Source organism: Pseudorasbora parva, chromosome 11, assembly GCF_024679245.1.
Source record: "Pseudorasbora parva isolate DD20220531a chromosome 11, ASM2467924v1, whole genome shotgun sequence".
Lineage (NCBI taxonomy): Eukaryota > Metazoa > Chordata > Actinopteri > Cypriniformes > Gobionidae > Pseudorasbora > Pseudorasbora parva.
The window spans coordinates 40,539,052-40,553,099 of record NC_090182.1 but is presented as its reverse complement, the minus strand read 5'-3'; the positions used below and the strand labels follow the sequence as shown (position 1 = coordinate 40,553,099).

Here is a 14,048-nt window from a genome sequence, read left to right as displayed (position 1 = left end):
CAGAGAGTCTGGCCACTCTACATTGACAAGTTCTCTGTAGAAGTTTAAAACTATTGGATCTGTCCAGAGCCACTCTGGATCTGCCAATCGCTAACGTTTGTTCGTGACGTGTCATGCGCCCTTTGCCTGTTTCACACATAGAAATCCTCAAAATAAATGTGCAGGCATCAGTGATAAAACCTAAAACTTATGCATTCGGATTGATTTATTCACATAGGAGGGGAGAGTTGTGTGATCAGGAACGTGCCGCTCACGTGGTCCGTAACGATTGTATGCTGTAAATAAAATGTCATGCTTGGTATAATAATAAATGCTGCTATAAATAACGGACCAATTCAAATGTTTATGTGCTTTTATTTTAACTTGTTTGGGCGGTGATTAAAGGGTTAGTTCACCCAAAAATGAAAATTCTATCATTTACTCTCCCTCAAGTTGTTCCAAACCTGCAAGAATTTCTTTCTTCTGCTGAACACAAAGGAAGATATTGGGAAGAATGTTTGTATATAAGCAGATTTTGAGCCCCATTGACTACCATGGTATTTTTTCCCCTACTATGGTAGTCAATGGGGCTCAAAATCTGCTTATATACAAACATTCTTCCCAATATCTTCCTTTGTGTTCAGCAGAAGAAAGAAATTCTTGCAGGTTTGGAACAACTTGAGGGAGAGTAAATGATGACAGAATTTTCATTTTTTGGTTGACTAACCCTTTAAATATATTGCTCTGGTAAATATTAGCTAGCATTTTAAATAAATACAAGTCTAGAAATGCATCCAAATAATAGCAAAGCGCAACCGTACGGTGCTCTGCAGTGGTCAAAAAGGATAATAAACCGTAAATTTTGAAGTGATGCATTTTTGAAAACTCAGAGATGTGGATTCGGACAGCTATTACATCACCACATGACCTTGGTGTTTGTCAAAAGCAGTAGATAATTGGGCTGGGGATTTTTACGTGGGTGGTGGGAAACGGACGGCAATAAAATAAATGCCCCTGTTACTTAAATGATGGCAATACCTTCCGACCCCAGGAAAAACAATTACCGTCCGAATAGGGCTTCAGCCAACTCCTTCAACACTAACGGAGCGAGCTGGAAAATCAAACTTTTCACCCTGTAGGGGAGGAGGGCCACAACATCAAGGCCACCAATAAACCTCAGCAAAGATTGTTATTGCTCCGGCTTCTGGATATTTGGCAGCAGTGCCACAACGGAATGAATGGTTTCGTTCACATCTTTGTCCGCCGCCATTACTGAACTACAACTCAAACTAGTGCACGACATCAACGTCATCGTTCTCAGCCACTCCCTCTGTCCGCTGATTTGACCGGTAAAAATATGTTCGGAGAAAACCGCAGTCCCTGACGAAGTACTGAAGGTACGTAGGAGGGCAGAGCCAGGCTAAACCTTCTAGTTAAAGGCCTTCTAAGGTGATTCTTGGCTATAATAGGCATCTGTAGCTCTAGACAAAATCAATACTGTACTATGCATCTCTGTCTTTACAGGCTCCAAACAATAAACATTTTAATATGAAACAAAATTAATATGAAAATGTCTAAGGCATAAACGATAGAATTTTTTTAAAAACTAGTCGATTAAAACAAGGACAACGCAAACTGCTAGGCTGCAAAAGGATTCAGTTGTTGCATTATGACTTGGAAATTGTATTTAAGCCGGTGTATTTCACCTCCTGGTCGGTGTCCACGTTATTGGTTGAAGTCTTTTAGGAGCAAGATAATCAGATCTACCTGCCTGTGCTACATTTTCCGACTGGGCTCTCACAGACAGTTATAGAGGAGCGCAGTTATTTTCTTCTTCTCCTGGTAATTGAGGAACATGCTTTGGCAGGCTTAGTGGAGCAGGGCACTTCCACAGACAACACACCACAAACACACACACTCACAAACGCATTTACAAACCCAAACACCCCATCTTCCAACACTCTTTTATGTCAAACCGCAACAGAGCACAGATTCTCCCTAAATTTCAAATGTCACAAGAGAGAACGCTCCATTACTGCCTCCTCAACACATGCTCGCACACACACATGCGGCCGCAGCCGGCGCTGTCTCACATACGAATGTCTCCATTGACAAAGCAGCGTGCTGGCAGTCCCAGCAGCAATGTTCTGCGGGCCAGGTCACGGCACTCTCACACATTCCCATCAATGTTTCATCGTGCATTTAGTGTTTCTGCACGCATTTTCCCTTTTGGGTTATGTAAAAATAGCTTATGTAATTGGGAACTTACATAATGAAGAGTTATAAATGATATTTATTGATTTTGGTAGTGTATTAAGAGTGAATTATCTGCTGCAATGCAGATTCTTAATTTTTTAACACTCCTCTGATAAGGACACTGCTGTCAGGCTGAGGAACAGAAAGCACAATATGCAGCTTTGGAATTAGCAACAACAATTTCATCCGTTCTAAACATAGACCCGATGTTGAGTCATTTACACCGGCATAATGCAATCAGCAGCGAGAGAAAATAAAAAACAGACCTCAGAACATGTCGTGAACGTGTTATGTGGGTGGATTGCAAACAGTTTGCACCAGTGCTCGGACAGAATTCTGAGAGGAGTTAAACAACCTCTACCGAACGTGATTATCGGTCGATAACGACAAGGACAATGACCTCAAAAGGACGTACCTTAATCCGTACAGCACCGTGCCATCGGGGTGCAGGCGTATCATCCGGTTCTTAACTGTCACTCCGTGAACGAAGGATTTCTTATCGTTGAGGAAGTAGGTGTCGGGCACCCACAGCTGGTCAGCGACGCGGTTATCCAAGGTTAGGTTCAGAGGGATCTCGGAGTAAGACAAGCGTTTATCTCGCCAAGCTTGCTGGAAATACATGGTCAGGGTGTAGTCCTAAAATAAGAGGAAAATTAGGATCATTAGGAAAAGATGGAAAAATACAACAGATAAAAAAAAGACAAGCATTTCCGCCTCTTTCGCTCATGCGTATGTGGGGTAACGCAGTGCTGTTTTATTATAATGCATTCATTATTTGAGTGTATTGAAAGTTATGTTATAATGCTACTCTGTGTGTTCGCTCAGTGGCTAATATGAGTCACTTGTTCACACTGCAGTGAGCTAGATCTATATCAGGCGTGGTAAAACACGGTACTCACGGTAAATCAAGAAAACAAGATTTAAACAATAAGACTAACTGTGCTGAGCTATAGAACAATGATCAATTTTCTGTCGATAAATGTCTCCAAACAGTTGCTCATCTTATCTAATAAAACACATTTTATATTAAAGCGTCTTTGGTGTTTCCATGGTTTCTACAACAAATAAAAAAACGAACAGGGTAACAGGTATGATGTCATTGATTGCCGATGCACGGAAACGGTTCGTGTCCTGGTTAAAATCGCTTATTTCTCTGGATTTAAACATTTTTGGAAACATTTGGGGTAACAAAATATATATCATTGTTCTATTAGTTTTTGGATACTTTAATCCAAAAATCTTACATGTTGTGCCTTTACACTATCAACAGGCAATGAACACTATGATATTTTTGTATGTTTTTACATCAATATTTAATATTAATAACTAAGACGGACATTAATATTTCAAACCACACTGTATATTAAACTTTAAAACCACACTGTAAAAAGTGGTAACCTGTGGATGTTACTGTAAGGAGCTTTACACAATTTTTTATTTAAACATTTTTACATTGTGTACAAACCTAAGAATACAAAGAAAATCAAACAGAAAACCATGACAACCCTAACAAAACAAAACGGGGGTCTAACATAAGCAAAGCATAATCATAGCTTCAATGGATTATTAGAGTGAAAGCAATAATAATACACTATTCAGACTTGAGGAAATCCATGAAGGGGTTCCAATCAGTTTGGAATTGGACTGCAAGGAACCATTATTCACCTCACCAGTAGAATGACATGAAACAATTCTCTCAACCAAGCTTTGAAACATGGAGAGTCTGAAGAGTTTCCATTTAAAAGTTTTTTTTCTTCTTTGTCATTGCCTAGAGTTTGGAAGAGTATTTAATTGTCTCAGAAGATTTGGGAATTGCAAGACCATGTTCTGGCTTAACCTTCTTTTGAAAAACAGGGGGAAAAATATTTATAAAAGTAAGTTTCCTAATCAATCTTTTGTAAAAAAAAAAAAAAAAAAAACCTGTAAAGGGTCGCTAGCGACCCGAGGTATGTAATAGTGTCAGTATATTTTTCCTTAGCAAAAATAATGAAATATCTCATGATATTTAATCAACAAAAATTTAGGGCCAGCTTTACTAACAGATTGTGCCAACGCAAAACCTCTTTTGGCATAAAAAAATATACTGTCAGGATTTATAAAACGCAGGCACTGATAAATCAGCACTGAAAAGGCTTGGACAGTTATTTTTGCAGCTGATCTTATTGCATATGCGTTTCCCTTTCAGACGCAACATTTATGGGAGGAGAGTATTTAATCATACAAGGTGACTAAAGTTTGTGCTTGTCGATGTACTGGTATTTACACCATTATTTACCGCTTCAAAAAAGGACCTCTTAAACCACATTGGTAGATTGTGTTGGTAATTATGGAAATGATCCGGCTGCGTCTGTGTACATTAATTTCCGCAGTAGATCTCGCGCTGAACTTTCCACTTCCATCTGCGTTTTATTTTATTTTATTGTGCTCTCATGCTAATTAGTGTTTATTAAATCTGACCCCTACACTGATGAGTAAGTGCAATTCACCTTTATTATGTTTGATATACAATGATGATGTGGTGTTTGACTCAAAATTACCACAGGCATAAAACAGAAGAATACCATCGGCAAAACTTGAAACGGCTTTACTGCAGAGCAATTACTGAATGCAATCAAATATAAGTGTCACTGTCATTTGATGGCGGATGTGGTGAAATAGCTGCCAGATATCAAATTATTTATTTTAAAGATGTTGAGCATATGTTTGAGATGGCGAACATGAGCCAGATGCTGAATTCACTGGGGTTACACACTGATGATGACAGTGATGGCAAAATCATCTGCTCAAATTAAAGGTGCAGTGTTTAGTATTTATGAGGATCTTTTGACAGAAATGCAATATAATATACATAACTTTGTTTTCAGTAGTGTATAAAGACATTGGCCCTCATTTATCAAAAGTGCGTACACCAAATTTCCAGCGAACACCTTGCATACACCCAAACCCACGGTGACTTTGAGATTTATCAATATGGACGTTGGCGTACGGCACGCTCAAATCCTACGCCAGCTCAGGAGGTGGTGTACGCACGTTTGAGTTAGTGGGGAAATGCGCAGAAAAACAATTCCTAACACCACAAAACGCACTGACAAGATATGCTATATGACCCACTGTTAAAAACCACAACAACAACATTCAGTGTTTATTTTTGTGCAACATGAACGTCAATGTTTAATTTGTGTGACTTTACCAAAGCGTTTGATTTGTAGGCATATGTATTCCTCCAGTCACGAGCCTGTGCGCTTTATCTGACGTTTCAGGCCCGCCTGGCCCGGCAGCTGCGCACGGACTGGGACTAAAATAATTCAGACTGACAAAATAATAAAAATGACCTTCTTCTTTTAATTAATAATAAAATCAATAAAAACGACACTCTTCTTCTGAATAACAAGCGTCATTAAGAATAATAATCATAATAATAATAATAAGAAGAAGAATCTTACAAATTGTCATGTAGTTATTAATGTGAATGAATGGTAGTACTCCACATCACATCATCATCACTATACATGTGCCGTGATATGAAAGTAAATGCTAATTGTTTCAAAACGTGCTGTAAAATAATGCATTGTGATGGTAATTTATCATCCAAACAGCTATTTAAACTGCTGGAGTGCGCTTCTCAACCTCCTAAGAGTACTCGTAATTTGGGTCCATATTTTGTTTTTGTAGGTGCCTTTAATCCCACTCTTTAAACTCCCAAATAAAACAATTTCGTTTTTTTTTTTTTTTCACTTCCCTGGTGATGGTCTCGATGGGCGCGTCTCAATCATCTCACTAGTTCAGTAGTCAGGGCACTGATCAGGGAGTCAGCCCATTGACTTATGTCCTAATCAGTGCCCTGTCTAGTGGACTAGTGAGATGATTGAGCGCGCCCGATCTCCACGTCGGAGAAGTTTCGCTTCTTTGCCGTCTTCTGTTTGTCCATGACGTAAAATGAGGGCGTGGGTGTATTGCGTACACCTGGATTGCAGAGGTGCGCACAGTTTCATAAATCAGGCGGTGAGAGGAGTGTAAGCATAATCTTACGCCAACATATACACCAGTTTCTACGCAAGATTGATAAATGAGGGCCATTATGTAAACTAGGGCTGCACGATTAATTGAAATCGAACCGCAATCGCGATTTGGCTTGTGTGCGATTATGAAAGCTCAAATGCTGCGATATTAAATAAATAAATGCCCAGTGTGTTAGCGAAGAGCGACTCTGTGATAAACACTGCTCCGTCTGAAAGACTGCGAGTTTGAGTCGCTTATAACGTGTGTTTGAAAAAGCAACACGAGTCAAACATCTTCACAAACTAGTGAAGCGTTCATAAACCTGTTCAACAAAAGACAACGTTTAATAACATGTTTTACCTCACTTCATATCAGTGTTTGTGAGCTGATGTGGCTTCTCATCACAGTGAGGCAGACGATGCGTTATTTTATAGTATTCTATGTCAATCAGCACTGCATTATAATACACTTTGTTATTATGAAAATACCCTTGAGGGCTTGAAGAACTCAAATACACCATATTTTGCAGCAGTCGTGTTTATTGTCGTCATGTTTCAATCAAAGCGTCTCTATCTTCTGTTTACAGCGTTAGCTTCACATCATGGATTTCCTGAAGACTAACGTCAATTACTTCTCTGGGGCAAATGTGGCGTTTTCCGCTCGAGGGCGCCCTCTGGCTTTCAGTATGAATTAAAAAAAATTGGGTAATCAATAATAAGAAAATAATGCTTAATACATTTTAAAACTTAATAAACTTTTTAAAATTATACATTTGTGTGACAATCCATGTTTTTCTTCAATGTACAGGAGTTTTTCCACCACAGTGGATGCACAAGAGGTTCATATTTCATATTAAAGACAGACTTTAAGAATAACTCCTTAGGCTTAGACCTTTCCAATGTTTTTTAGTCATAGGGTGTCTGCATATTAATAGGTAACCCAGCAGTATTTTTTTTTTTGTGTGTGTAAAAAAAGTTTTCTGTAAAATATTACAAAAATAATAATAATAATTAGTATTATATTGTTAAATTTATTCTGACATACTCTTTTTTTATTGGTAATTATGAAAATGTTATTGTAATGGTAATATTTCTTATTTTTAAAAATATTTTTAGCAGTAATAATAATCATAATAATAATTTTTAGTCACATAAATATAAAAATAAAAAATGTTATAAACACACACTTTTCATTTGTAAAACATTATAATAACAATAATCGCATTTTAAATCGCAATCGCAATTTTACCGAGAATAATCGCAAGTATATATTATCCCCAAATCGTGCAGCCCTAATGTAAACCCTTCTGTTCCAACCAATCGCTCTAAGTGTGCCTTGAACCCGGGTCCACCGGCATAAGAGTCGGACGCTCAAACAAGGAGGATAAAGGCCAAGCCCAAGTGTCAGTCGCCAGAGCATCTCTTCAGATCAAAGGAGTGAGGTTTACCCACACAGCAACTACTAGCTGGCCTCTGTTATACTGAAATAATGAACCGTTATGTTTCTATTCCCTTAGAATGTAATTTCTATATTTATACACCGTGGTCCCCTTAGAGTGAAGTCACTATTTTGCACAGCCATGTTTCTACAGTAGCCCTAAATGGACAAACTTCTGTACATAGTGCTAGCTACTCTCTGCTGTGTCAGATGATGACATCTTTGTCCTGTGTCGGCCACCGTATTTCTCTATGTGCTTTGAAAGGGAGGGGTGAGCAGTTGGTGGCTGCAATTCACAACCTCACCTCTAGATGCAGCTCAAATTTACACACTGCATCTTTAAACCCTTTCAAGTTTCAAAAGGTAACTAAATATGCTTTTTTTATTCTTTTTTTAGATTGTTATTAAAATATCAGGAGTTGTATGCTATTGCGGCAGTTAGCGATCCGTCCGTGTTGGATATATTGGTTCGGGTCGCTAGAGACCCGATTATGTAATAATGATTGGCGAAGCATTCATGCATTTAAGGGTTAACAGTACAAAAAATGTTAAGGATTCTTCGATGAATAGAAAGTTCAAAAGAACAGCATTTATTTAAAATCCAATCTTTTTGTAACTTGTAATTTTTCATCAGTTTAATGTGAACTGCAGATTAACTGCAAAAAAAATCTTACTGACTCCAAGCCTTTTAATAGCAGTGAAGGATGATCATAATATTTATTTGAATTAATTCATTTGGATGTTACCACATGAAGCATAACGTTTTTAGTCAGAAGTCTCATAAAGTTGCTTATAAAATAATATCTTAAATAATACAGTGGCAAGCACATTTATTGTCTATTATATTAGTTACTTAAAACCGTTGTTAAGCAATTTATTAGCAGTTGCCTTCTTTCAGATCATTAGTCAACAAATCCTCGGTAAACACAGCAGATGGTAGCAGGCACGCAGATGCACCTTTTAATTTAACCCAGCTGAGTGCTCGCTAAAACTGCCTCAGTCACAAATCACTTCGCGTTTCAAGTCATTACAAGTTCATTCCGATTTGGATGTGACCGAAAGTGATGATGTCCGAGTGCGAGTTGTTTACTCTGTAATTAGCCCATCCATTTCCACCAGTTTGACACATTCAGGCCGATTTGTTGACTGGCTGCAATCATGATAGGCTGGCATTATTGCATTGACATATGCAATAATGTAATCAGCCAATCACAGTGAAGCATCAGATGTTGTAGCATCAATGTAAATAACCTTTACACTCTATTTGACCTTATATTTTGTAATGTTTCTCGTTTTAATTCTGTACTGTCAATTATTTTCTCATCCAAAATTTTTACCAGGCACTTTCCTCATTCCTCCGGGGACAAAATGCCCCTGATTTTATCTTTGGTTTGTTTTGGGAGTGCTTTGGATGTGTTTATCAGCGTGGCCAGAGGATGAGGGGGCAGTGGGCTGGCTGAACGGTGGCAGGCAGTTTCTAGCACCATATTTATCTCTCCGTGCTTCTCCAGCAGTGACCTGTGAGGGAACTCTTAAAACCGGCAATCGTCTTGTGCCAAAAATAACCAGCGCACTTGATAAAGTAACTCTCAGGCATTAAAGGACAAACCTCCCTCTGATTCAAAAGCCGCTGGAAGAACCAGCTGTGACTCACACTGTCCTGCATGTGCACATTCAAACGGCCACTTCAGCATGAGCAAACACACGCTAAACACACCTGCGCGCACACGCCCCAATTCGCCATGACATATCCGTATACATATTTAATACCACTAGGCTACTGTTTCGGTTATTAAATGATGGTATTTATAGAAATTATTTAAAGAGGACCAATTATGCTTTGTTACATTTTTAAATATAACTTTGTAAATGTAACAATGGGCCTCATACGATTAAGACGTATGATTTGATAGTTAAACCAAAGTCCCTTTAGGACAAGTAATTTCACTCAGTGGCCATCTTTTGAAATGCCTTTCGGGCAGGCAAGCGCAGTTCCTATCTCTTTGAATGTTGAAACATCAGATTCTCCAATACTGTTGGAGAATTTCATATTTGAAATCACCAATGAAATCTGACAACACCTGTCTTATAAATTTTGTTGATACACACTTACATCTTGACAAAAAAAAGAATTTTTCATCCTGGACAAAGCTAATGCGCATGCGCAGTCCTAAATGTGCGTCTCAGAACCGGAGCTACTAACTGCAGCTGCGGTGAAACAATGACTTTACTAGTCAACGATTGGCTCTTTCATTTAGAAGGCAGGATTTACTTGCCGTAACTTGAACGTTTTTTTTTAAACATGTGTATGTTAAAGGAACACTCTTTTTAAAAAATAGTCTCATTTTCCAAGTCCCTTAGAGTTAAACAGTAGAGTTTTACCGTTTTTGAATCCATTCAGCCGTTCTCTGTATCTGGCAGTAGCACTTTTAGCATAGCTTAGCATACATCATTGAATCATATTAGTACATCTTTTTTTTTTTGTAAATCTTTTTTTTTGTTAGTTTGAACAACCCGATTAAATCTTATTTGATCGTTTTTTTTTTTTTTGTGATTTATGAGTGATGTAGATGACAGGGTGCATGTTAACTGAGTGACAGAGAGAAAGAGCAGAGCGCGCGCACTCTCTGTGTGTTCATTAAAAGCAGCATCGTCCTAGCATATTTCATCTACCCATATTACGTTAGTCAAAATCAAAAGGCCTGAAGACCGAATCCATGTCGGACCATTATTCCTTGAATTTTGACTCTTCTCTGACTCACCAGTTTGAATCTGCTCTCCTCGTCCCCTTCTGCCCCTGTCTGTTCAGCCACACTTTCTCTTTCACATTTCAAAAGCTCGCCTTCAGTGTAACTGTTATTCCGGTTCAAATAGATATGGTTCGGGATCTGCACCAAAGTAAATATCTTCTGAATCGTCTCTCACAAACGTCTCCATGGTTACAAGGCACACTCTCTGCGCAAGCTGGTTATGCTGGTTATGTTGACGGAAGTTTGCCTATTTTCAGGCGCTGTGTAAAAAAATAGCAACTTTTCATTTTTCGTTGGTCTTAGTACACAATATAAATATAGAAGAGTCAAGTTTTAAATAGGAAAAATATTGAAAGTCTTTGGTCATTTTTTTGAGCACTGATGCTGATGGTCTAATATGATTCAATGATGTATGCTAAACTATACTAAAAGTGCTACCGCCAGATACAGAGATCTAGCCTGACAAGCCAGACCCACATCAAGATGTTTGGTCTGGAAACTCACCATAGACAGGGCTCAATCTGAGGGGCGGGATAAACGGTTGTCTTTCAACCTCCCTCTTCACACGATAGGATAGCGCTACACCAACCAGAGCAACGAAGGTGAAACGGAGCTCGTTGATAGATTAAACATTCGCCGTATCCGGTCGGCTAAACTCCGAACACATCTTCCCTTTTTAAGAATGACTTCAATGCCGTTCTTTGTTCTTTTCTCAGAGAAAAGCACAACTCCAAGTCTTCCAGAGTCGCGGTCAAAGCTGATTCGAAAGACCGCCGTTCGCCAGTTTCTGTGTTTACTAGAAGCACGCAAACGCAACTCGGCTGTTGTCATTATGGCCCCGCCCACCGACTCTATACACGATGTGATTGGTCCGGCAAGAGTTAGGGGAATACAGCTCAGAAGGGTATTGAGAGTTGCTAGACGACATTTGCGGGCAGATTAAATTTGCTGCCGCTAGGGTGCGTCTAGATTTCTAGGCTAACAGAGATCGGCTGAATGGATTCAAAAATGGTAAAACTCAACTGTTTAGCTCTAAGGGACTTGGAAAATGAGCCTATTTTTTAAAAAAGAGTGTTCCTTTAACACACACATGTTTAACCAAAGACGTTCAAGTTACGGCAAGTAAACCCTGCCTTCTAAATGAAAGAGCCAATCGTTGACTAGTAAAGTCATTGTGTCACCGCAGCTGCAGTTAGTATGAATTACAACTAGGTAAATTGCATGTCCAGGAATGCTGTGGAATCTTCTGGACTCCCTTCTAAGGTTTGACTCCATTATATTGCATAAATGCTAAAGAGACTAATGGGCCATATGCTTAACAATAAATATTCAATTATCATATGTGCACCAAAGCCTGCTACTCTTCTAAAAACAGCCAGCTGGTGCCGCTTGAGAGCGCTTTGGAGGCACGGCATTTTTTCAAGCTGAGGCGCATTGTTTGCTATGATTTAGAATATCCACGGCAGTATTATTTTACTAAAAAATAGCAACTTTTTAGCAATCAAATCAAAAATAGCAATCAAATTTTGAAGAATATTACTGAATATAAAAATACAGTAACCAGTAAACAAGTAGGATAACTGGTCAGTGTTGTAGTTGTCCCACCCCTCCTCAACTGTGATTGGATGGCTAAAAAGTGACAGTGACGAGCGCAGTTTTGAAAGTTGAGCAGCTTTCAACTCTCAGCTACAAAAAAGAAGAAAAAAAGACAGGGCAAATGACCCATAGACTTAGAAAAAAAAAAAACATAGAAAAAAAATATGGAAAAATATGTCCGTGACGTCATCCATGGGATTCCGATAAGCTGTTCTGAAGCTCAAAGTAGAGATGAGCTGTCCGTTGCTATCTTGGCAGTAAGTCATCGTGCGTCACACCCGGATAACAGAAAATGGGCAAAGAGGTGGGACGTGGGCGGACCTTAGGTGATGCAATGACTATCGACTGCAGATAAATAGCTATCCACCTGTATGGTTGACCAAAGTAACCACGCGCTTAATTATGCAGAACTTTAAGGCTATATAATGTAAACAAATGAGTTATAAAATGCACTCCCCTCACATCCCTTGTCATGAAGGGCAAAATTAGCTGTATAGACCAAAACCACAATTTGTACCAGGCTGCATGTGTTTTTCTGCTGTAAAGTTGGGCATTTTAACATGGGGCTCAATAAGATTCTGCTCCCTTCTAGAGCCTGTCCCTGGTGGCCAGTCAAGGGAGTGCAGTTTAAATAACTTCCGTAATGGCTTCAACAGAAATTGGGGGAGGTTACTGCTTGGAATGACCTAGTGAAATATTATTATGCTACATACAGCCTGAAAATGCAGTGTCCTCAGTGTGCTTAAAAGAACACAGAACGTTCAACAGTTCTATGCACATTTTACATGTGTTAGGGAGCAGGCATACATACCAACTAACATATCGAAAATTAATTTTCATGAATCCAAAAATTTACGTCACAACGGCTTAATGAATAATTTACACAGACACAAAAAAAATCTCCTTGTGTTGTATGAATAAGACCCAAAGTGTGTAATGTTGCTGTTTGAGAATAAAAAAGATCCACTCCAAAGGGAGTTAATCTGTATATCGGTATGCACAACAGCCTGAAACGCCTCGATATTACTCTTGAGTTTTCTTCCAGGAATGAACACATCACAGAATTCCTCATTTAAATAATTCCCACCCGAGAATCTCCTGATCAAAAGACACGTGGGGAAGACGCAGTCAAACAAGCGATTGTATGTAAGCATGCATATGAAAAATAACGTGATCATCAACATTAAACATTAGCCTGACGTCGTCATACTCAGTTCTAGTCAGAATATGAGTCTGAAACTGCTCCATTGGGCTGTGATTATGGGGCGCGTTTCAACCGAACCAGAACAGACCTCAAATGGATAGACCTACAACCAATCAGAGCAACGAAGGGACGCATAATGTTAATTGTCAAATGTCAACAGAACTCGACTGCACTGTGTTGCCAAGTCTGTGGTTTTAATCGTGTTTTTCATGTCAGCGGGTTGAAGCAAAATCATTTATTTGATATATACCAGGAATGCGAATTTTAGCAGGCAACCTTGCCAAAAAAACACACATTTAACCCCCCAAACGCCATTTTTTCCAGAGAATTTGTATTTATTTATGAAACTGACCCATATTAAAGTTTTGATAAAAAAGGAATGCAAGAAGCTAGAATAAAACAGGGTTTTTTTGTTTTTTTTTTTTTTTTTAAAGAAGAGGGTCAGCTTTTTATTTTGATATATTGCCTGCTCATATATTAATATAACAAAATATTCTATGGGCTATTACATTTTGGTGAAAATGATCAAAAACCCTGGTGGTGGCTGGCAACTTTTTTTTAAAGGCTGGGGAAAGATTTAATTCTGCAGAACTTCAAGGCTTAATATAATTTAAACGGACGAGTTCATTAAAAAAAATGTATTCCTCGCACAGTTGGCAAAATAAGCTACATAGACCAAAAGCACTTTTGTACCAGGCTGTAAACATTTTAGTTTCTGCTGTAAAGTTTTTATAAAAAGGCATTTTAACATGAGGGGGTCTGCCAGTCAATGAATTGCACTTCCGTGTTGTATTCAAGAGGGAGACCGGAAGGTTGCCGCTTGATCA

At 38.7% G+C, this 14,048-nt stretch overlaps 1 protein-coding gene across 2 annotated transcripts in view; it reads right to left on the bottom strand.

Moving 5' to 3' along the window:
- gabrb2a (gamma-aminobutyric acid type A receptor subunit beta2a) overlaps positions 1 to 14,048 on the bottom strand; it is a 93,600-nt gene that overhangs the window by 57,586 nt on the left and 21,966 nt on the right. For both annotated transcript variants that reach the window (XM_067457956.1, XM_067457954.1), the window contains exon 4: positions 2,651 to 2,871. In XM_067457956.1, the coding sequence (XP_067314057.1) occupies positions 2,651 to 2,871 (221 nt within the window). The remainder of the gene's footprint in view (positions 1 to 2,650; positions 2,872 to 14,048) is intronic.